This window comes from Struthio camelus, chromosome 25, assembly GCF_040807025.1.
Source record: "Struthio camelus isolate bStrCam1 chromosome 25, bStrCam1.hap1, whole genome shotgun sequence".
Classification (NCBI taxonomy): Eukaryota; Metazoa; Chordata; class Aves; order Struthioniformes; family Struthionidae; genus Struthio; species Struthio camelus.
In genome coordinates this window covers 6,195,095-6,218,609 of record NC_090966.1, presented here as the reverse complement: position 1 = coordinate 6,218,609, position 23,515 = coordinate 6,195,095, and the positions used below count along the sequence as shown (strand labels likewise).

General features: G+C 47.1%; 1 protein-coding gene and 1 long non-coding RNA gene across 5 annotated transcripts in view; one reads left to right on the top strand and one right to left on the bottom strand.

The window, feature by feature from the left end:
* The window catches only part of MLLT6 (MLLT6, PHD finger containing), a 46,832-nt gene extending 32,789 nt beyond the window's left edge, over positions 1-14,043 (bottom strand). For 2 of the 3 annotated variants that reach the window (XM_068918937.1, XM_068918940.1), the window contains exons 1-7: positions 13,898-14,043; positions 9,965-10,044; positions 5,113-5,167; positions 3,412-3,521; positions 2,884-2,987; positions 2,083-2,176; positions 608-715 (exon numbers count right to left, since the gene is read on the bottom strand). In XM_068918937.1, the coding sequence (XP_068775038.1) occupies positions 608-715; positions 2,083-2,176; positions 2,884-2,987; positions 3,412-3,521; positions 5,113-5,167; positions 9,965-10,044; positions 13,898-14,006 (660 nt within the window). In that variant the 5' untranslated portion in view covers positions 14,007-14,043. The remainder of the gene's footprint in view (positions 1-607; positions 716-2,082; positions 2,177-2,883; positions 2,988-3,411; positions 3,522-5,112; positions 5,168-9,964; positions 10,045-13,897) is intronic. The other variant, XM_068918939.1, reaches the window with a different exon arrangement.
* On the top strand, positions 591-15,337 carry LOC138062188 (uncharacterized). 2 transcript variants are annotated; one of them, XR_011136278.1, is made up of 4 exons: positions 591-720; positions 2,001-5,771; positions 8,785-8,878; positions 14,602-15,337. It is a non-coding gene; the product is annotated as an uncharacterized lncRNA (long non-coding RNA). The 2 variants fall into 2 exon arrangements; XR_011136277.1 differs by lacking the exons at positions 8,785-8,878; positions 14,602-15,337 and adding an exon at positions 7,397-7,631.
* The last annotated feature ends 8,178 nt before the right edge of the window (positions 15,338-23,515 follow it).

Below are 23,515 nucleotides of genomic sequence, written 5' to 3'. Positions count from 1 at the left end.
TTCACAGGTAGACTTGTAGCAGGCGGAACCCCCTTGAGCGGCTCAATGTGACTAATAAAACACTTTCCATATTATTACTATAGTTGTTGCCTACAATTACACTGCTGGCTGCAATACAGATTATTAATCAGTATCTTTTTCTCCTTTAAAACTTGAACTCTGAGATCAGAGGACAATGACCTTCAGTCTGTGTTCCCTAGCTGCTGCATTTAAAACCACAGCCCAAAGTGCTTCCACACAAATCAACTGATCAACTCAGTAGCTCGAAGCCACCGCACAACGTCATCCTCAAAGCGGACCAGGCGTATGATAGAAAGGGGAAAGTCACACATTTTATAGGCATGTTCTGCCAGGACCCCTCCGGCATAATTTGAACGTGCAAACGTGGCTTCACATTCCCCAGTGGCTGCGCTGCTCTATTTGCACGCCCCTATCTAGAGGCCTGTTTAAAAATGCAGCCACTGTTCAAATCTCTGGCTGTGAAACCCTTTGCAGAGTCAGAGCTCACCTGAGGAGCTATTAGCACTCTCTGCCCACTCTTCCCCTCCTCACCTCCAGCCCACATGACTCTGCTTTTCTGGATTGACAAACCCTGGGCAGCTCTTACCTTCTTTGGCCTTTCGTGGTGGGATACGTGCTTCTCTTGAGCAGGGGACGTGGATCGGCTCCTTCTCCCAGCAATGAAGGAGCTACCGCCAGAGTGACGCGAGGTCTTCTGAGGTAAGTGGGCAGGGGGAGAGGAGATGGAGAATAAAAACAAAGAGAGAGAGAGAGAGAAAACAGTGCCTATAGATTCCAGCTTTCACTGTTACAGCAATGTTATGGGTAAGGGCTTGTCTACAACATACAGGACCAAGTTCTGGGTGTACCAGACACCCAGCCTGGTTCCTAACAGGGGGATCACAGTGGGCACCGCTGACAGGCTTACAAACAGCATGTAGGTCTAAATCCCCAAATCCTGGGTTCTTGGTGGCCCACACACACCAACATAGTTAAGAAGAAAGGCCCAGCTGCTGGGAGAGCGTTCTGTAAACAAGATGATAAATGGTAGCAGCAACATTGCTTTGACAAGCCAGTCATCCTGAACAGCCACGTTCGGCTTTCAGCACCAAGCCTAAACCCGTGACGTAGGCCCTGAGCAACAGCCAATGCCCGTGCACGGGGGTGGGGGGCCTGTGGGAACAGATGCCCTGTTCTCAGACTCCAGGTATTAGCAGAAGTCCTGCTACCTATCTCAGCATCAGCAAACTTGATATAGAGCTACACTTGTCTTGGATACTGAGGGTACCTGAAAGGCAGGGAAAGCGTCCTCCGGTTTGACTTTGAGGAGAAGCTGAAGACATCAGTTAATATATGTGACAGCACTGATAAGCAGGAAGGAAAGTGGAAAAGGCCAGAAACAAAGGAGCCACTGAGATATAAAGACGCAGTGAGAGGATCAAGTTTCTTTTTTGCTGGGGGAGGGGGGGAGTACAGGTGTCTACTAATTATGCAGAAAAGGAAAAGGGTTCTCCTTCCTCTCGGTTCTGTAATTAACAGGGGGAAATCCTTTGCTGCAAATATTCTCCAAATGCTAAATGGCTCCAAGTCTCCTCTGGGCTGCCTCCATGCTCAGGCAAAAGTTCTGATCGTTCTGCAGTACAGGCTCCTGCACAAGGTCCCTGAGCTATACCCCTAACTCTCTGGAACATCAAACACCGTGGCTGCTCTCTTGCCTAGTCTCACACTGCCTCTTGCACTAGAAACAGTGCTTTAGCATCTTTCTTCAAACAGAAAACATCTCTTTGACTTTTTGGGGCTTGTCTTTCAGCCATACAGAGAGGGCCAGGGAAGCCCAAGCAGATGGGAAAAATTCAATCCTTAGTTTTGAAAACAGGTCTAAAGATGCTATAGAAATGCAAGGTCTGTATTAATCCTTATTCCTAAGTGACTCTCCCTGAATGGCAGAAAAGGGAAGCAGGCTGCAAACCTTGTTTATATGTTCTTGGCATTTCTTACAGCTCCAGGCACAAATACAATTCAGGATGAAGACGATGCCTTAGATGTGACAAAAAGCTCCACCGGAGGGATGAAGAGACTCACCATTTTATTGAAGTGGTACTTGCAGTAGCCACAATATTTGACATTGTCGACTTCTAGGACTTCCTCTTCACATAAGAGGCCAGCCATCTGGGCACTGAAATACATACAGTCAGGAGGAGGATGAAGCAAATTGTACAGCCAGACCACACAGCCCATCAACAGGCGAACAATTGTTCAGGATACCCAGGCAGGGTCTTGGAGTCTCCCGTCCTGCTTGGCAAATGGTTTGTGAGCAGGGAGGAAAAAGTTCAGAGCATTTTTAATTCAAATTAAGATCTCTGAAATGCTGGGTACTTTTCTACCAGACTGTGCTGCAATTTCTGTTTTTCTTAAGGCAAACCTGGGGGACCAGTAACAATTCCAACGAAAGACACATCATGAACAAGGAATTCATGTGAAGCTGGGATTCCCCCCTGTTCTCCGGATAGACAATGTTGTTTTCAGGCTAGGAGCCTACATGAGGATATCAGCCCTTAAAATCACATCATTTAGATGACACTCTTGCATGTGCTCTGCTCGAGAAAGAACATTCCTGGGTTGTGACTCATCTCTTCTCTTCTTGGATTCCACACGGTCCTAGGGAAATCCCCACCCCTTCATTCTCTCCAGGGAAGGCTCGCTGGTGAAATCTCAGCCATCCTGAGGAAGTTCCCTTCATGAATTGAGCAGGGGTGATATACCCCAGGTGACCCAGGGTGATTTGTCCAACTCCCCATGCCACCTGTTTTGCGTGGCCCCAAAGCCACAGCAGCAAAAACAACAGCTGGGGCGGTTCCTGAGGTGGTGCTGTGGGGAACTCACCAGGTGACATGGAAAGCTTGTCGGCAACCGTGTCGGTTACAGGCCATGCAGGCTCCTGAGGCTGCTTTGCTCTCCCTGCCCTGCTCTTCACAGATATAGCAGGTCTGCAAAAAAGGAAAAGTGCTCCCTTAAAGCGGCAACCAAAGCATCTGCTTCACTCTCACTGTTCTCCAGGCAAAGCCTTCAAGAACTCATAACTTTGTGTCCAGTCATCTCCTTCCTATGACAACACCTCTGGCTTATTTCTCAGTGGGTTGCACAAAACTCATGCATCTTCTTTTTCTCCCCAAATCCCAAATCCCTCTCCAAGGAGGGGATTGCTCAGGCTGTAGAGTTGGAGAAGACAGAAATGGAGGATCAAAAGTTATTTGGGAGAATGGGGATTTACTTTGTAAGTTATTTTTAACGGGATCTAAGTACCCGGGAATTAAAATAAAATGAACAGGAGACATGAAAGAATAAGAAGACCCGAAAAAGGCAAGGCAAGACAAACATACTTTGGGCAGCAGGAAGAAGAGGTGGCCTCACCTTGTTAAAACGGTCATGGGGTACATACTGCAGGACAATTGGCTCCATGGTGAGCACGTTGGCAAATTGAACCTCTGGGATGTACAAAGCACAGACGACATGGGCCCACCCTGGGAAAGCAAACAAGATAGAGAGTAGGGATTCACAGGGGGCAATCCACAACATGGTTAAACTCAGAAAGGGCTGCAGACAAGCACGGGAGGGAGAGAAGGAAGAGGGTGTAGGAAGGGAGACAATCTAAGTTAGATGTTAGATTTGAAACACTGCTTGTTGTAACTTGGTTATGAATCAAATCATTTGTGGATGAACAGAGAGATGGATACTACTTCCAAATTAAATATGAAAGGAGAGATTTCTTTGGGAAAGGAAATGCACAATGTTCTTCTCCTTAAAAGCACCCCCTCAGGATCTGATGCCCTGACTTGCTGAAGACCTAACTAAATACAGGAAAAGCATCCAAACAGCAGATGATGCTGATGGGACAGGTTTGACGTGTAGTCCCATACCACTGGAAACAAAGCTCCCATTATTAGCTGTTATCAATGGCTAAAGAAGGCTCTTTTTCAGCAAGCCAAGTTAGATTAAAATCTAAATCCATCAAGAAACACTGCACTTCCCAAATCAGATGTGCAAGTTGAAATTCCATCTGGTCAGGGTAGAACTGAGCAAGCTAGAAGGTCAGAAGCCTTTTGGGGGGCATATGCATACTGGTATGTCTACTGCATTGGAAGGATTTTGCTAGAAGTAGGATGGATTCACCTGGGTAGGCGGAACCCAAACTCCATGATTACAGAATCGTCTTACAAAACTGTAAGTACTTGGGCTATATAATTCTGTATAGTGGACATGGTTATAACACTTCTTGTGCCTGTCTGCAGACCTGACCAAGCCACATAATAACATGTTTGGGAGCAGATGCTATGCTATTATAAAACAATCCCCCAACATGATACTTCAACTATTGCAGTAAGCTTCTTGGCACTGCGATGACCAGCTCTAACTGATACTTCTACAAAATATCATGGACTCAGAGCTTCTTCTCTAAATATGGGATCGATCGGAATAAAGACCTCCTTGCCTAATTTGAAAGGAAAAATAACAAGATTCTGAGAAAAACAAGGTTTGAGCCATACAGGCGATAGCATTAGTAGCTGCAAGCTCTGATAACTGAAACCAAACTCCACAGTGCTTCATGGCACCAGAGACCGACACGCATCAATGATGAGGAGATAAGTCCTGCAGAGAGAAAACATCTTTACTTCGTCCTGGTCCCCTGCTCTCAGATGGGGACTCATCTCCACTGCAAGGCTGAGGTTCAGTTAACTTGAGGATCACACCGCTGCTGTGCAACCGGGCGGCAAATAAGCCAGCAACCTCCACCTTTACGTAAGCAAGGCCAGATCGTGCAGTGATTGTAGTGGGGTTGAACTTGAGAAACGGCATGTTTCACAGCCTGTGCTTCAGCATCAGCGAGAGCTCGGGCAGGTTTCCCCACCTTGGGAACAGCCTTCTCACGGCAGAGGTTTTCTGAAGGCAAAGTAGGAAAAGGCAGAGGGTTCCTCATTTCTCTGGAGCCTCCATCCTTCCCTTTCTGGTGATGTGGGTTCAGAAACGAATTATTTCGTGCCGGGAACAGCTGCCGAAAGCCCGGCAGGCAACGCAAGAAGCGATGGGCCGCCGGCCAGGCACTGAGGTACTCACCGCCATTGTCGGTCCGCTTCAGGGCTCCGTCTTTGTGGGGGCACAGCTCGCATCTCTGGAAACGAAGAAAGAAAACGACAAGTTGAATCTAAGTCCCAGGAGCCCGGGGTCAGAAGAGAGATGATTCATTTACAGTACGGTTATGAAAACTGCTTTCAAAGAGAGGAAGTGGGAGAAGGGCGCAGAATGGTTTGGGTGCAACGAGATGCCATGACACAGCCGGATCTCGGCGGGTCCGACCGGCGCTTGGTCTGAGCCTCCGGGCCCCAGGGGAACCTTTACTTTCATGGGGCTTTTCAAAGAAAGTTTTTAGCCCTGGCCGTCGGGGAGTAAAACTGAAAAACACGACTCAGAAAGCAGAAGGCAAATAAAAAGGGCCCGTTACCTATCTTTTCCCTCTTTCCTTCCTTCCTCCTTTCTTTCTCTTGCGCTTTTTTTTCCAGCCAACCTCACGAATTGCGGGCGGGGGATGAGTCATGACATTTTCCCCCCCGCCGGCCGGACAGACGGACGGAGACCGGGGGGGGGGGCCGCAGCGGGCCCAGCCCCCATGCCCCCAGCCCCTTCTCCTTGGTGGGGACCCGCTTGAGGGAGAGACGCCCTCTCGGCCGGCGCCCGGCAGGCCCAGCGCGGCGTAACTCCTCGCCCGGCGGCAGACGGTGAGTCCTCGCGCTCGTCTTTTAACCGGCGTCGGCCCCGTTGGCCCCCGTCACGCGGCAGGGGGCTGTGGCCTGAGGCCGAGGGCTCTCCCGCCGCCTCCTGCCCGGCCACCACCGAGGGCTTTTGGGACGGCTCTCGGGGCGCCCTCCCACACCCCGGGGACAGTGTCCGGCCCTGGTGCCACCTCACGCTGGCGCACCTGGCCCGGAAAGGTGTGAACAGCCCCAAAACAGGCTCCTCCCCTCCCCCGCCACGGCATCATCCAGGGAAAAACGTCTCCTCAGCTTTGTTTTGTTTCTCGGTTCGGCCTAAAAAGCGAGCGACTGAGATCTTGCAGAGGAGCAAAACGATTTTTTTTTTCTCCCCCCCCCAGCCGCCACGCTTTCTAATGGAAACATCTGATTTGGGTTTTTTTTTTTTTTTAAAAAAAAAGCTGCTTTTCTGTGAAAAATGTGCTTCATCAGAAAGTTTTGAAATGAGCTGTCGTCACGGCGGTGACGGCAGGGAGGCGGTGGCTTTTTCCGCTATGAGTGTGCGCGAGCGGCTGCTCTTGCTCGCGTGCGTTTTTTGTTTTTTTTTTTTGCTGCGTTCACCAGCCCGAGCAAATCTAGCCCTCCACGGGACACACGTTCCCAAACCACCCAAAAAACCACCCACCAACGCGTTACGCAATAGCTGGCCCAGCGTCGGCCCTCCCAGAGCTACCTGTCACGGGACAGTCCTTGAGGACCTTCCGCAAAGGCAGACGTCTTAAAGGAAGCGCAAAATTTCCTCTATTGAAATTTTAACTCTTGGGCGGACCGGCACAATAAATAAAGTTGCTGCAAGACTCAGGGCAGCTGAGCCGGGGGCCAAAAAATTTCCGCGGGGCTCGAGCGGGCAGGGTTGTCAAATGGGCACGCACAAAACCCATGCGATAACATATACGTAAGAGGCGAGGGGACAAAGGCCAATGCCGTCGGCGGCACTCGGTCTCACTTTCCACGCGACTTAGTTTGAGATGTGGGTGACCCCAGGAGGTATTTCACACTACTTCTGGGTAGGCCCCGGCTGGCAGAGCAGCGGAGAGCTGCTCTCACGATTACTATGGAAAGCCCGGCAAAGCCAAGACAGAAAGAACCGGGTTAACTGAGACACTGTAATAAGGAATTTGCACTTGAAAAGGCCCCTCCGTTCTCCCTTCCACCCCTCAGATCAAAGCGGCTCTCCCACCACGCGATTAGCAAAGCTCTGATTGTAACAAGAGGGGTTAACAGCTCCATCGGGCCCCACACAAGACTTTTAATAGCCCTGCTTCTAAATGACAGCTAAAGCCTTCACATGATCCCTCACATGAGTGCCCTCTGGCCATTGCAGCTCACCGGGCTTCCTAGACAATTTGATTACAAAGTGGATGGGCTTTCAGTTGCTTACTGTAAGCACAATAGCGGCCACGGCATCCTTTAGGGACCTGAACATCTGAGGAGGGTTTATGAGCAGGGATTAGCGGTACCTCTTCCTTTTGTTCAACCTGCCTAGGCCTAGGCAGTCTCCGGGGGTTTTTATTTCAGCTCTGGGAAAAGAGCAGAGCTGGTTGACCAAAACCAGGTTGTGATGGCTAAGGTTAGAGCTTCTGACCCCCTAGGTCTTCTGCCTCAGAGGCTCCACCACCAAGTGATCAGACCAACCAACCACAGCTGGGAGTCCCGCGTTCTCTTTCCAAAATTGAAGCGGGGGGATGGAGTCTCTGCTAGCTGAAGGAGAGAGACAGAAATCAGGAGACCTACGTTTTAAAACCTTCACTAAGACACGCAGCATTCTTCGTGCTTTCCTATCTCTCTGTCAAACTAAAAATAACAATATTTAGCCAATAAACACGTTTGTCACGGACAAAGCTTGTAAACTGCTTTAAGATCCTTATATGGAGACAGATAATGGGAAGAAAAACATTACTGTTTTTCAAAGGAGTTTGCCATAGAGTCTTTGTCAGAGAAATACGAGTTCATCCTGCTGTTGACAATGTATTTTGCCCTCAGAGGGCAGCCTCTCTCCTTCAAGATCCTCAAAGCAGCACCTGCAGGTGGATAACGCTCCCTCCACAGCTGGAGAAGGCAAGGTACAGAGAGGTGCAGCGACACCCAAGGGCGGTGGAAGAGCCACACCCTCCAGTCTCTCCGGACCATGAAGTACAGTTTCAAATAGTGTTTTAGTAGCAGAGCCAAGCACAGATCTCATAAGACCTGACTCATTTCCCTTACTCTGATCATGCTGTTCCCTACATCAAAGAACTAGATTCTTTTCATGTATTTGCCCATCTGCGTGTCTGTTGCTATGACTGCTGGTGTTTAACTCAAAAGGTGAGGGATTTAGATAGGAAATCATCCCGAGCTCTGCTTAGGAAGGAAGATTATCACTGCTCAGTTATAGTAGCGGGGCTGATCGCCACATGACCGAATGGCGTGACTGAAGCCCACCACGTGCTGTCTAACCGATCTTACTGAGGGCGAGTTAAAGAAGGAGCCGCCCGCAGGGGTATTGTTTTCTTGATACCTTGGAGGCAGTTTGAAGTGTATGACGTACAAGTGAAAAGTCAAAATCCTTTTTGCAATAAGCACAGGTGGGGAGGACTCGTGTGTACATGACTTGTGCGTACATGGACACGTAGCTGAGATGCCATTTGAACTGTAACTAGCGCTGAAGAGCTGCTCTTTGCCTGCACGGTTGGGAGAGTGGGGAGCAGGAGGCACATGAAACTCAAATCCCTCTCTTTGCTATGAAACTATCTGCACGATGTAAAACCACTCAAAGACACATTTGATCTTCTTTACTGCAGTGTGCATAAAAGCATTATTTTACAATGGTAAAAGAGTTCAGGTCTGAAGGTCTGGTCTCGTTTACGCTCCCGCTTCCAAAGAGGAGTGAGTTAACGCAACGCAGAAAGCATGGTACAGATACCTAATTCCCCCATTCACTCACTCATCTTTGCCAAGTTCTTTGCCCATCTGTGAAACAGATTCAACTTTTGTATTGCAGCAAGCACAGAGAACCCAGCTGAGATGGAGCACACGATTTGCTCAGGCCTGCACAGATATGCGCATTCAGAGGTCACCTACACCAACTTTACTAGGTGCGTACTTTAGAATAGATTTAGCTAAATCAGTTCAGAAGGCAGTGCAGGCATTAATATATGTTGTTTGAGCTGACTTAGGCCTTGTGTATATGAGAAAAGCTAAAGTTTAATTTAAACGCATCTTTAGTGAAGTGAAGGGGGGAGAGCTACCTTGGATTTATTGTACGGTAAGCGCATATAAACACAAGCAGCATCTGTGGCAAGAGCTAGCATAAAGATCTACACGCTGGCCTCTCAGCATTTGGTTAGGGCAGCCGTATCTGATGAGGGCTCACATGGGAAGTTATTGCAGAGTAGTTAGTGTGCTGTAAACTCACAGCCCAGTTTACTGCACAAGTACCTTTGCCACATAGACAGAGCTAAGAAGCAGCCCTGGCCCGATTGTTTCCACTTTCCTGCCTCACCGGGAAATGCCAGAATTAATTAAGAACATTTGTAAAGTGTTCTATACTGCTAAATTGCTACTTAGACACAAACTAAACCCTGATCCAGCTTCCTGTCATTCTCTATGCTGTTTAACAAACTCAGAAGACTTCATGCAGGAGATAGCTGCTGCAAGTGAGACATGAATGCCAATCCACCCTGTCAGTCAGTATGATAATTTTTACAGTACAGCAGCATCTCAAGTGATGCCAACTTTCCTCCACTCCAAAACTTTCTGAGGAGTTGTAGGGGAAAAGCTGCAGGGATGCCACCTTTTAGAAGAACGCCGTTATTTTTCAGAAGATTGAGGGATCTAGACTCAAAACTCTTTGGTCACCAATAAATTGCTTAAAAGTGCCTCTGGCAGCCTGTTCATCAAAACGGCTAGCAGCAGCGTCCAAAATTGTTTGATATAATTATTCCTATTGTCTAAGCAAGAAATCAAGGAAAGGATTTTAAAAGAGAGTTGGTCTCTCAGACAGGTGAGGGGTGAGTGCCTTGTCCAAGGTTATATAGCAGGTAGAGCCAGGATTACAGTCCCAATAGTTCTGAATGCCAGGCTCTATCACTTTTGTCAGTGGGACACGCTGCTCCCAGTAGAGGGACGAAGGGCAACACACTCACCCATTTAGTGTACATAAAAGTGTGTTTCTTACTCACCACCCTGGCGGCTCTCTCTTGAGATTCACATTTTCGACAGAACCAGGGTCCAGTTGGAACCTGGACAATTCCATAGCAAGCTGGAAGAAAAGCAGAGAGAGTTCATTCGACCATCTTCAAACTGGATGTTTAATTTCTCCGGTGTACACGAAAGTTTGCCTGAAAGAGCTGTTGTCAGCCACAGATGGATGACAGAAACAAAAATTAGACCTAATTGGCATTGTATTCCCCTTTCTCGTTTCCAACATCTAGCAACAGCAGACAGCCCTTTGTAAAGGTCCAGTTCCTTTACCTCCCTGCTCAACGCATTTTCTCAGGAGAGCTGACTCTGGTCTGACCTGCACTTGAAAAGATATCCGCTCTGAAGCAGATTTTTAAGGTCAAGAGAAACCATTAGATATGACCTCCTATGTAACATGGGCCATATTATTTCAGCCAGTAAACACGGACATGAAGCAGTGAAATAACTTGCTTAAGTTCTTGCTGCACAGCTGGAATTAGAATCCAGAGGCCGATAACCTGCCCCCACTGGACCCTATTGCTGCTCTTCAACCGACTCATCTCTAAACGCCTGTTTCAAGAAGTGGGAGGTTGTAAAAGTGAAGACAGTTCTCCTCTGAGCTGCGTTTTTGAGGAGAACTCAGCGCCTAAGCAAGTTGCCAAGTTTCTGAAAGTGCTCAGAACTGAGCACTTCACAGCGTGATAAGTTTATCCAAGTTTTCAAATAAGTTCACACCCAATATGAAAAATTCCTCTGAAAATCTGGCCTATATGGGAACAGAATTCTTCGTGAATTCGGTCTAATTCTGGCCTAGTGAATTCAAAAGGAGTAATTGCTTACCCCTTAACTTTTCAGATGTCTCTAGTGATCTAAATACAAAATAATGAAATAAGACAGGTATTAGACCTTACCCGTAATTAAGACTAAGATAAAATCTCAGCAGCATGGAGGAAATCATCTCAGTGAGAATTCAGATAAACACCCAGAGAAACTCCCATTTGCCCTGCACACCCTCAATTTCCTAAGTCATATCCAACAGCAGCCTTTTGCAGCATGCTTTGAAGATCACCGAATTCAGGCTGTTTAGGACTAACACTGGGAACAGGTTCTGTGTTAAAATAAGAGTCTCCAGTTGAAAACCCCGCAAATTTCAACATAACTGCTATTTTATTCAGTTCTTCTCCAGCAATTCCATGCACCCCCGTCACTGCTTTCTACATCACTCCTGATTGTCTCAGGGTCTCCCTCTGCAAGCTGAAGCTCCCACTCCTTTAAAGTTAGCTCCCTTCTCTGATGGGACAACGTTGCTTGAAGACCCTTCACCACTTTCAGCAACCTCCTCTCTCTAACGGTCCAGGGATGGCCTTTGCGAGTCCTGAAGGAAGCGCTTCTGACTCTGAAAGGGCTCTTAGCCATGGAGCAGGTGCATTTAAAGCAACAAAGGCAAGTAAAGAGAGGGGTAAACCGTAAGGTTATGCATGCTCCTGCTAGGGGATAGGAGCCCCCCAGGAAATAACAAATTACATCTTCCTTATTTCACCTTCAAATTTGAGCTGGCGGTTGGAATGGAATCCCAATCACTCGAGACATTTGAAACTAGGTTGGACAAAGCATCTGAAAATATCCTACTGGAAGCAATCCTGTGATGTTCCCTGGGGGATGGACCAGACATGACCCCCAATAGGTTTTTCCCCATCTCTCTAATGTCTATTACTCTACGTGAGCCAGGAAAGTGAACGTGATTGTGGAGTTAAACCAAGAGAGCTGACTCCGAGATGAGCCAAGGCATATACACAGGAAAATAGAAACTACATAAAAGCAATGACAGAGGAGCCTGCCTTGGGTCCATCTTTAGCAGTGGGCTCAGGGCCAAAAAGCAAGCACTCAGCTGGAGACAGAACTAGCTTCTGTGCCCACTGCTTCAAAAAGAAAGAACACAAGAAAACAAGCAAAAACACAGAACATACAAAAGGTAGAGCTGAAAACATTGTTTTTAAACACTCTTAACTATCTTACAAGATTCTTAATTTCCCAACAGATGTTTGTGCTAACATTTTGAATTTTCTATGAAAAGACAACATTTCTAAACATTGTCACAGAAATGGTACTGACTTTTTTTTTAATCAGCCCTAGTGTGTAGCTCTAACATAAGCTTAAAAAAATAGAGGGTTCTGTATTTAATTGTACAATCATTTCAAAAGATACCTTTGGTTTTGCAAATATTTAAAAGCAATACAAACTGATACCAAACCCAGTGCGTGATTGCAGAGAATGAGACAGATAAACCACCCTACAGTGCTTTGTTTCTATTTAGTATCTAAAATTCTACCAAAATACCACACTATTGCTAAGCCTGTGACTAGCCTTTAAAGAGAGGGTTGAAGGTATTTTGAACATCCGTTAGGAATAATTATATTCTTTATGAGTTATTATATCCTGAAGGAATCTTCTAAGTCCTCAATATACAGCTGTGCTTTCTAAATATACAAACAGTGCCCTCCCCGAGACTTTTCTAACATGTTTCAACTCCACCAAAACAATGCTGCACGCCTGCTTTATGGCAGCTGCAGCAAGCAGAAAACCCATACAGTCTCCATACCTGGGTAGGCCTAGAAGGAGGCACCTAAAACAATAAAAGCATCACAAATTTGAAACTGTTCTCACCAGCAAACAAAACTACCCATATTCATCTTGGGAATGGGCACAAAGATGCCGGCGCCCTTCATCTCCCTCCAAAACCGAGTGATGAAGAAACCCATTCTCCAACATGTGGTTTGAAAAATAAGAGGGAGAGTGGGAGAATCGCACCACCAAAAATTAAAAGGGAAACGAGCGTCGCTGCGTGCCGCTGGGTCCCTCGGAGGCACCCTGGAGCAGGTTGTTTTATGACAGGAGACACCCAAGCACCGACTCTGCCAGCGGAGAATTCCCCCCGCGCGCTCCGCTTCCTCATGTGAACTCCCCTTCAGTCACCTGGTTGCACGCAACCGACCTCCTACTAAGGCTGTGAGCATGGATACACCGAGCGTAGGGAAAGCAAAACAAAGCCCAACCTAGAGACCCACAGACCCGAGCCCGACAGGCAGAGAGAGACAGGGCAGGACACCGTGGGAGACACGAGCGTGCATCAAGACAGCGAGGGGGAGAGAAGACAGGAAGAGGCTCGAGATGAGCTGGTGGATGGATAGGATAATAATAGATGGAAAAACAGACATGCCAGATGAGGCCAGAAGCCTTCACGTTCTTCAAAACAAAACCAAACGGGATAATCGCAACCCCTTTTTGCCGGGTTTAGGCGAAAGCAAATAAATATATTTATATTTTTTTTTTCTTTCCTCCAGAGAGCTGAGGAGGACAAACTTTCCAGCCCGACACCGTGTGCTAGGGGCGTGCTGCAAGTCATTTAAAATGCAAATAGCCCTTATCTCTCGCAGGAGAAGGGCTGGTTTCCTCGCGGCTGCTGCCCTTGGAGGACGCGGCCCCGGGGCCCCGCGGCCGCCCCGGCAGGGTTAACCGGGGCCACGCGCGGCGGCGGCGGCGGCGGCCGAGGGCCCCGCGGGCCGCGCTGCGGCTCCCCCCTGCCCCGCGGCGCGGGAGTTTGGGGGGGGGGGGACACCGAGCTCCGCCACCGTGCGCCCCCCCCCCCGCCCCGACAGCGGCACCGGCACCGGCAGCGCCCCGCCGCCGCTCCGGCCCGCCGCGCTCCCCGCGCAGGCCGGCGCTAATACCGTTATTTTGAACAATAGAGATAAAACAAAGCCTTCCTCCCCTCCACCCTCCGCCGCCCCCTCCGCGCACCTCCCGCCTGCCCGGGCCGCCGGCGGCGGAGGCGGCGCTGCCCGCGCCCCCGGCCCCGCTCTGCCCCGCGGCCCGGGCCGCCGCTCGCCGTCGGGGCCGGGGCCGGGGCGGCGGGGCCGGGGCGGCTGCCTTACCTTGGTGCACAGCCACATTGCAGCCGTGCCCATCGCAGTACACCAGCGGGTTCTCCGCCCAGCCCCGCTCATCAGAACAGACACAGCAGCCTCCCACCATCTCCTTCATACTTCCATGAGGGTTTCCTCCCCCCCCCCGCCCTCCTCCCTCTACGCACACACCACTCCTCCTCCTCCTCCTCCTCCTCCTCCTCCTCCTCGCCTGGCTGCCGCCCGCCTCTCACACGCGCGCCCCTGCGCGCACACGCACACACACACCCGCGCGCACACACACCCGCACGCACCCACACACCCGCACACACACCCACACGCGCACACCCACACGCGCACACCCACACGCCGGCCCCAGCCTATACAGCAATCATGGCTGCGCGCTTGCAAAATTGTAGGTTCAGGGCTTGCAGTCTGCCTGGGTCGGGTGCGTGGTGCATTGCATTTTCTGCGTGTTACATTCCCCCCCGCCCCTTCCCCTCCGGCTGCTTTTTGGCTCTTCCTTTCTCTCTCTCTCTCTCTCTCTTTCTTTTTTTTTTTTTTCTTCCCCTTCTTTTTTTTTCCCCCCGAGCAAACCCAGCCGGAATCCAAGTGTGCACCCGTGTGTGCAAACCGCTGGATGCGTGCCCAAGCCAGTCAACATGGATCTCTCCGGAGTGATGAGTTGGGACCGTTCCCCAAATCCTATTATCTCCGCAATTCCTCTTTGACAGATCGAGGTTCCGCGAGCGCCACCGCCTGTCCTGCTCTCGGAGGCTCCTTCTGGAGGAGTTTTTAACCCGTTGGCACCTGTTTAGTTAAGATATCTTTCCAAGGAAGGAGGAAAATGCTCCCTTTGGAGGTTTGCAGCCGGCGTAGCAAGACGGAGTGCAGAGAAACGCCCAAAAGCAGCTGAAAACCAGTAAAAAGAAACAGTCCTGGAGTATAGCAAGCAATGCTGTGAGGGATTGCTCCTGGAGGTGCGGTCTGAGGCAAGCGTGCACAGAGTATTGTCAGACCCCTTGAGAAGTAGCCTTTGCCTTGAAAGTATCGTCCGGAACAGACAAGGAGAAATCAGGAAAATCAGAGCTCAGAGCCCGTGAATAATGAAATCATAAAAAAAGAGGCCTAGGAGAAACCCAGAGAATTCACGCCACACACTCCTATGGCTGCAGCAGGATCGGAGCAGCTTCACCTGAAATAATTCACCCAAGGACACAGAGCAGCTCAGGGAGCAGAGCCCAGGCCTCGCGATCGTTCGTGCGGGTCTGTGCCCAGCCGACCACGCTGTCCCAGGGAAAAAAATGAAGCGCCCGGTGTCCGACTGGGCAGAGCAGCAGTAGAAAATGTAACAAAGTGAACAATTTTTCATCTGCATTGATAAAGAAAAAGTGTCTTATCTTCTTAATTTGCTATATTGCACAGTTCTGTTATAGTGATACTTTTGTCACAAATGATGGGGAAGAGGTACACAGGAACTCCTATAAAAGAAGCATATAAAGCTGTCTAATTTTCATTACCACTTTTCTATTCTGTTCCCATAAATGCTTGGTGTTTTAAAGGGGAATTAATGTAAATTAGATCCAAAGAAGACTGTATTGCATCTTGATTAGGAAACGTATGGAATTCATGGAATCGCTGGACCACATGGAATATTTTTTCCTTATTCTTTGCTGGCTTCTGAGCTCTAAAGAGAGATGGTTGTGGTAGTGAATGAAACATATTTTAAAATGTCAAAAGCCATTCTCTCTACTCCCTCAAGTAGACACTTAAAAGTATTTTCAGATGCTGACATGTATGTGAATGGCCAGGAGGTTGGATCTTTACTTGAAAGTCAGTCTTCAAAAGGATGAATGCTTCTGCAGAAATATACTTTACATGGAGCTCAGCATCAGCAGTACTATTCTCTTGCCTACAGGCATATCACTCCCAGTGACTTCACGAGCACTATTCCCGATTTACAGTAACTTAAATAAGACCAGACACAGTGTCAATATCTCTCAGACAGGCAACCTTTTTCTTCTTGCTCAAAGTTTTTCCCTTGCAATAGGTACTCTTTAAAAGGTTGGTGTATCCTGTCATACAGTTTCTTAAAAAACCTCTTCTCATCAGAGAGCAGGGAGGAAACCCATTCCAGCAGCCCTAATAATCACCAGTTTAGCATCCTTTATATTGCACCTGTTCAAGCGTTACATCAAGGGGCTGGAAGGCAGACGGCTCCCTGAGAAGCAGCCTGCTGGGTTGCTGTCTTCCTTTTATTGCATTCCTTTGAGAGTCACAGGGGCAGACAATACGTTCACCACATTGCTGGAAATTCACTGAGCCTTAGCTCACTTTTCTAGGAGGGTTTCCCCTCCTCTCCCCCTCTATTCTCTTTTATCTATTGTGTTATGAACTTGTTTAAAAGAAAGGGGGAAAAATCTGGCTGGTTGCCTTTGTAACCTGAAGGAGATCCTTGTGGTTTAAGGTTGTCTTAGACTACAGGACAAAATGCTAAATATCCACCATCCCCTGACGGTCTTGGTTCCAGTTGGCCATGCTAGCAGACACTTGGACTTGAACTGCAAATTTGCCTTTAGGGGATTAAGTTCCAATTTACATAACTAATCCCTGCGGTGAGGAAAGGCCAGGCCAGAGAGGAAAGGGCATGACTGCTTCTTGAGAAAAATTTGAGGGAAAGTTGCAACTGTGAAAATTGAGATGTGGAGATTTCTAATTTATATTGTTCATTTGTTATTTTGTCAGCCAGTGTTTTAAAAATGTGGCCATATTTAGGAAGGAGACAAAATTAAAGTGATATATATTGACTCATGGGAACCACTATCCTTGTGTAGCTCAGTCATAACTGCAGGCTTAAGTTATAAAAATTATTGCTAATCTTAGTAGTTTACCACTATATATAGAAAATTTTGGATAAGGGAACTGTATTCTCCACAGGCTCATAGATCATGAACAGAGCTGCTGGACTTATTTCTGACTGCAGAGTCTTTGTTTCAGATGATCTTTTATTTTCAGGGGGGCCTTTTGCCTTTGCCGGATTAATATTTAAAAATAACATAAACTTAGTTACTATCTAAGCAGCTGACATGGAAATCCTCGAGATATAATGAATAAAATACTCTACTAGGCCGTATTTTGGGGGGTGTAAGGCCATATCAGTGTATTTTTCATATTAGTCATACTTCAGCTATTCTATATATGAAATACATATATCTTGTGTTAAAAAAAAAGAACAAAAAAATCGCAAGAATCAGTCTTCTTACTTACAATGCTGCCAAATGCTCTTACGGAGTTTAAAGACTGATCTATATTAGAAAAAGTGCCTGTGGCCTAGGTTACACAAAGTGTCAAGGAAATACAGGGATGTACATACTTAACGGCTCGCAGTGCGGCATTGCCTGTCTGCACGGCACCCGCGTCCTTTCCAGCAGTTCCTCCTGGGAGTGAAGACTCCTCCTTCATTTACCCTCATTTCTGAGGGAACTGTCACTTGAGAGTATGATGAGCAAGGACTATAATTTATCTGGTTACAAATAGGGCTAAAACTTGCCTGTTTGCCGACAGGCAAATCTGTGCCCCTGTTTAATGTATCTGCTTGTTTTATTAGATTTTATCTTACTCCTCCTGGGCAGGCTGAAGGAAGAAGGGATTGTGCAGATAAGAGTAGCAAGCCCAGCCAGGCAGGCAAACTCTTCTGAGTCGCTACCCAGAACTGCTACTTTACAGCCTAAGTCTCTCAGTTTGAACCAGGGATCCGTTCAACAGATAGCAACGGCAAACTCTTATCCTCTGCGAGCAGCAGCCTCTAGGGGGAACGTGACATAATCAGAGAACTCTCTGAACCATATCTCTTTAAAAAGTTGGTTTCTCATTTTAGACCAAATTTTCATCTTTCTCGCAAAGAGCTGTATACATTTAGCTCCTTCATCTCTCTGCAAATGCTTACTAGCGCCGCACTGAGACTACACACATTAGTTACACACATCATTTAAAACAAAACATTCAATTCAGCTTCCTTTAAAGCTTTCCCTGTGATGTTTTTCTCTGTATCCCCTTTTCTGGACTCTGTTGTATGTCAAAACGTGTCGATGTATGTCAAAACATTGGGAAAGATGATGCTAGCTGTCAAATCTCAAGGCCAACAAGTGTCCCTCATTTGAGTTAACTTGAACAAGCTCCTTGAAGTGGCAAATAATCTATTTATTAGAGAATTCCTCTGTAAATTTGGAAAGATGGACCTCATTACCAGCTCTGCCACTGACCTGTTTACTTCAGGTAAATTCCCTTTCCCTTCTTCTCTGTTTAGCCAATTAGACCTAGGAAGGAAGGAATGCCTTTTGATCTCATCTTTTGCACAGTTCCAGGAGCAGTGGGGTTTGGGGTTAATCGGGGTCTCTGTGTGTTACATCATCATAATTAATAGTAGTTGTTATAGGAACAAAAATGAAAATGATGGTAATGAGAGTGATAATAAGTAATTAAACGTGATTCAGTGAAACACACAAAAATTTACCCAACTTTATTTCTTACATCTCCTTCATACAATGTTACTAAGGGGATGGGATAGTTTTAGGCTTTGCCTACCTCTGTGGCAAGTTTTTAAAGGGTATACTTTTTAAAACTTTTTCCCTTTCTCTCCACCAAAAACTATTTTTGTTACCTAGCAACAAACGGTCCATGTTCACAGGCAGGCAGAGACGGGAGTGTCAAAATCTTGATATTTCTCTAAACCAGAGATGGGAGAGGTGAGATTGCTGTCTTCCAGTTCAGTGAAATCTCAATTGCAATCAGTGCTGTGGTTTACATTTTTTCTAGAGTATACAGGGCCTCTTAACTCTCTTTTCCCATTGTCGAGCAAGGATAATTCCCACCGAGGTCTGCAAAGGCTCCTTGTATCCTGCAGGGCGCAAAGCTGGGAGTCTGGGCTGCGCTCTGCAAAGTCAAAGTCTCTGTTTAAACAGGAGCTTCAGCTACCTCTGCAGCGTGTTGTTCTAATGGGAAAGAAAGGAGACCTTTGCTCTTGCTGTTCATTAACCACACCCACTGCAAACCCACGCTCTTGGGCTCTCCTTCCCTGCTCGTGTCCTAACAAACAGCATTTTAGCAAGGTATCTTTTCTTAAGAAGCAACTCCTTTTAGTGGAGATACTTAATCAAAGGAAAAGAAGCAACCAGCGCTTAAAACAGGCTGTTGAATCAGTGCTGGTGTTTTATTAGAAGGGTTACTTTGTGCTTGCTCTGTCATGGGCTAAATCCTACAGTTGTCACGTAGGAACAGACACAAAATGACTCCGAGAGCACAGAAAGCCAAGTGCCAAGCACACGGGCTCCCAGCTCTGCTTTGTCAGTGACTTTCTGGCCTTGGACGAGTCACTTCCTCCCTTTGTGCCTCATTTTCCCACTTTGTATGAGCAATCCCCTACTGCAGAGCCCTTTTGAGTTGTTTATCTGAAAAGCACTGTATAAGTGCAAGTTATTTAAGTTATTATTCGCTAAGCATTGTCATTAAGGACTTTGAAAGGAAACAATGATGTCATTAACAACTTTGAAAGGAAATTGTGCCATTAATGACTTATAGAGGAAAAAACTAGCCACTTAAATTATCTTCTATGCCTGTCTTTTTTCCCCTCTTACGGCTTAAATTAAATCATATTTGCCTGTCATATTTGCCTTCAGGGTTTTGATGCATTTAAAACAGTAAAGCTGATGAACATAGTAGGTGATTCTACAGGAAGACAGCAAATTTGGTTTTGGTATTAAGTTCATTTTTGCAAGTGGAAATAGTTTCAATGGATTATTAGAAACACCGTCACTTTGTCCTAAAAGCTGCAAGCCCTACGCTTTTGTGACATACATGTATTTTTGACCACTTTCCAGCCCACTCACCTTGCTGTCCTCTCCCCCTGGGGAAATGGAGATTTCTGTGGGTCATGTAATTCAAAATGCTTTAGCTGTTTATTCACTTCTTCCCACAAAAGAGAGAATGTGGTATGGACTGTATAAATGAGGAATATCTCTAAAACAAGGTCCAGTTTAACAAGCCTAATGGGATAGTCATAAAATCACATAAACATCACTTTGGAAGGAACTTCAAGAGACTAATTAGTCTAATTCCCTACAGGGAGGCAGAGCCGAGCACTTATTATTAGTATCATATTATTATTACTATTGTTTTTATTTACATTAGTCAGTGAAGGTACAGAACAATTAACAGAGGAATAAGTAATATGGTATATGTCCAGAAACCAAGATTGATTTTAAGGAGCCTGTAGGCTTTTAAGTTCATTCTTAGGTACCAAACAGGTGTCCTGGCTTTAAAATCAAAACTTTGTTGATAAAATCTCACCCAGGCTTTAGAGCTGCTCCCATTTCCATGTGTGCCCAAACCTCTGCTGATGTACACGGGGCAGGATCAAGGCTTCTGAGAGCATTTAAACTTTCCCAGGGAGCACAGGCACCGCAGAATATAAGGTACTTTTTAGATTCAGGCCATGAATCTTCAGCCTAGGTCCCGATTTGAAAGGAGGAATTTATAATCACAGACAGACTTTTTTAATGGGAGTTAGGCACCTGTTTCCCTTTGTGCCTTGGGACTTTTTCCTCACATTCCTATGTTTTTAGCACCTTTATAAAATACTTGGCAGTTATTGAAGCTTTGCCTATGCCCACCAGTTGCGCTCATTTAATTGGTTCACAAACCAGTTTCATTAAACGTTGTTTTGACATCTTTTCATTGGTTTAAAACGTTGCATCAGCTGAGCTTGCAATTGTGCGTTTGGTTCTTGGCTACGCTATCGGAAACTGCCTTTAAGACAGGAAACCTGAGGTAAAAGCCTGAAGGTAACAGTCTTGCAGCGACTGCATGAAAGAAAGTAGTTGTTCCAGGTCGAAGCTGTCTCCCCAGGGCTGAAAATACCCTGGGCTGGGCAGGCCACATGGTGCGGCGGCAGCGCTGGGGGACTGGGCCTGTGGGTGAAGGTTGTGCATGTTCCTGGATGCTAAAGCTGTACAGGGTCATTCTTTCTCCTCCCTCCCTCCCAAGTTGCATACACACATATATATGTGTGTATATATATACAAATATATATAAAAGCACACACACACATATATATATATACAAAAATTACTTCTCAAGCTGGTTTCCAATATGCAAAAGAGCCCACTGCAGAGCTCTGCAGAAAAAGTCATGCATGGAGCTGCACAAAGCTCTGCTACTCTGCACACCTTTCTGTGCACAGATGTGCAGCTTGGGAGGGGTGTCAGCTGCACCCCAAATCCCTCCGGATCCCTGCCGTGGCTGGGGAAAAATGTTTCCCAACCACCCGCTCTTCATGCCGATGCAGGTGGCTCGTGTGCGGGGGGGGGGGGTTGCGGCCGGGCAGCCCCGGCGCGGTGTCCGTGCGGGGCTGCAGGGCTCGGGCCGATCTGCCAGCCCGAAAATGTCTTTCCTTGCGTTTGTGCCCGGCTGCGGGGCCCGGCGGGCTGGGGCTGCTCCCGCGGCGGCGGGGAGCCGCCGGGGCTGAGAAAGCCCCGGGCGCGTCGGCAGGAAACGCTCGGCGGCTTTTTGGGTTGCAGCTCGCAGCGCTGAGGTTCAGGCAACGACATCCTGTCCCCGGGCGGCGCCGGGGCCGGGGCCGGGGCCGGGGCCGGGGCGGGCTGCGGGGGCGGCGCCGCTGCACCGGCAGCCGGGCAGGAAGCCGCGGCCCCGGCGCCACCGGGAGGAGCCGGGGGCTGGGCCGAGGCGCCCCTCGCCCGCCCTGTAGACGGCAGAGGTGATGCTCCTCCCTGGAGCACGTCTGTCTGTCTGTCCATCGTCCATCCATCTATCTATCGATCTATTGATCTATCGATCCAACCATCTATCTATTCATGCATCTAGCCATCCATCTATCCTTCTATCTATCAATACTCTGTCCATCTATTCATCCAGCCATCTATCCATCTATCAATCAATCTACCAATCTATCCATCTGTCTATCTACCCATCCATCTATCCATCTACCTATTTAGCCATCTATCAATCAATCTATCAGTCTTTTTATCTATCTATCCATCCATCCATCCCTCTTTCTGTTTAGCCAACCATCTATCTATCCATCCATCCATCCATCCATCCATCATCCATCTATTCATATCTATTCATATCTATGTATCTATCTATCTATCTATTGTGTATCCCTGTATTCAATACCAGCAGAGCTGAAATGTGCCTCGCACCCCCCCAGGCTGCAGCTCGGTACAAGCCTGCAGCGGAGGCTGCTGCCTCAAGGGCTGCGTGCACCCTTCCGCACCTCTGTAAGAAGTGAGGAGCTCTGCTTTGCAGCTAGAGCTACAGGGATGGAAAAGAAAACACAACCAAACCTCATGGGTCTTGGGAGGTTCGCATGGGCCAACCGTTCTGAGGTGCCTATTTACTACAAAAATACTAAATATTTGTCAGAGGAAGCGACTGTTTCCTTTGCTAGTAGTTTTGTTGATGTCTCCTGGACTCTGGCAATCCGCATCACTGTTAACTTTATCCTTTTAATGGTGTGTCTATTTAGCGACTGTTAAAGAAGAGGTTAGATGTTCTTCTTACACACCCTATTACTCATCAGAAATTTTGAGGTTGTAACTTGTCACTTAGTCACTGATGAGTCATATCTTGTCCCTTGGAAAATAAAAGAAGGCCAAATTCTGATGTCCTTGTGGCTTACTACCAAAATAGTTTGTGGGAAGTCATTGGGACTACTTCTTCTGTAAGGTGCTTCCCAATGAGAGCTAAGACATCAAAATACAACCCTAATGTTTTCAGCCTAAGTCATGAGTAACTAATATTCAGATTAAATCAGTTTAGCCATGATTAAAACATACCTGTCTATCCAAATGCTCAAATATTTTTGCCCGGACACGTGAATAATTGCTGAACGTGTTGAAAATCCAAGCGCAAGGATTTCTGAGGGCAAGGCCACCTGAGGGTGCTTTGGAGCAGGTCTACAGATGAATGTTTTTGTACTGACTGGACTACGCTGGTGAATTACACCAGTGCAAAACCTAATTCAGCTTTAATTAATACTTACCTTAATGAATTCATTCTGGTTATTTACCAAGTTAAAATAAACTGACCTAAAGTACTTGTAATGTGTCTGTGTGAGAGATTAGCACACATACAGCATTATTTTCCTAATATAGACAAAACCACTGTGTTCTGTTCTGTTTTTCTTTTTTCTTTTTTTTGGCTCGTTGTCAGTGGGATTACAAAAATAGTGAGAAGACCTGAAATTGAAAATTAGGCTTGGTTTGCAGAAACGTTTTGGTATCACAGTAAACCGTGTCACTTAGGGAGATAGAAATAGTTGGGCTGATGTAATTGGTAATGCAGCTATTGCGTGGCACGTTTTGGAGGTATTTGTCCCTGTAGGCCCCATTCTGCACGGGAATTTTTATGTCGGGATGAGCACATTTTTGCTGTGTGTCTTTAAGTACATCTACACAACCAAATGGGTGTATTTTCCGGTTCTTTTCCGAAGGGGTTTTGCCGCCCGCTTCAGTGAAGGAACCTCTCAATTCTTCCTGTAAAGGCAGGCTGCTTGGTGTGTGCCCTGGCATGCAGGAGGCATTCAGCAATTCTGGCTAAAGTGTGCCGCGAAACGTGATTTACCATTTGCTC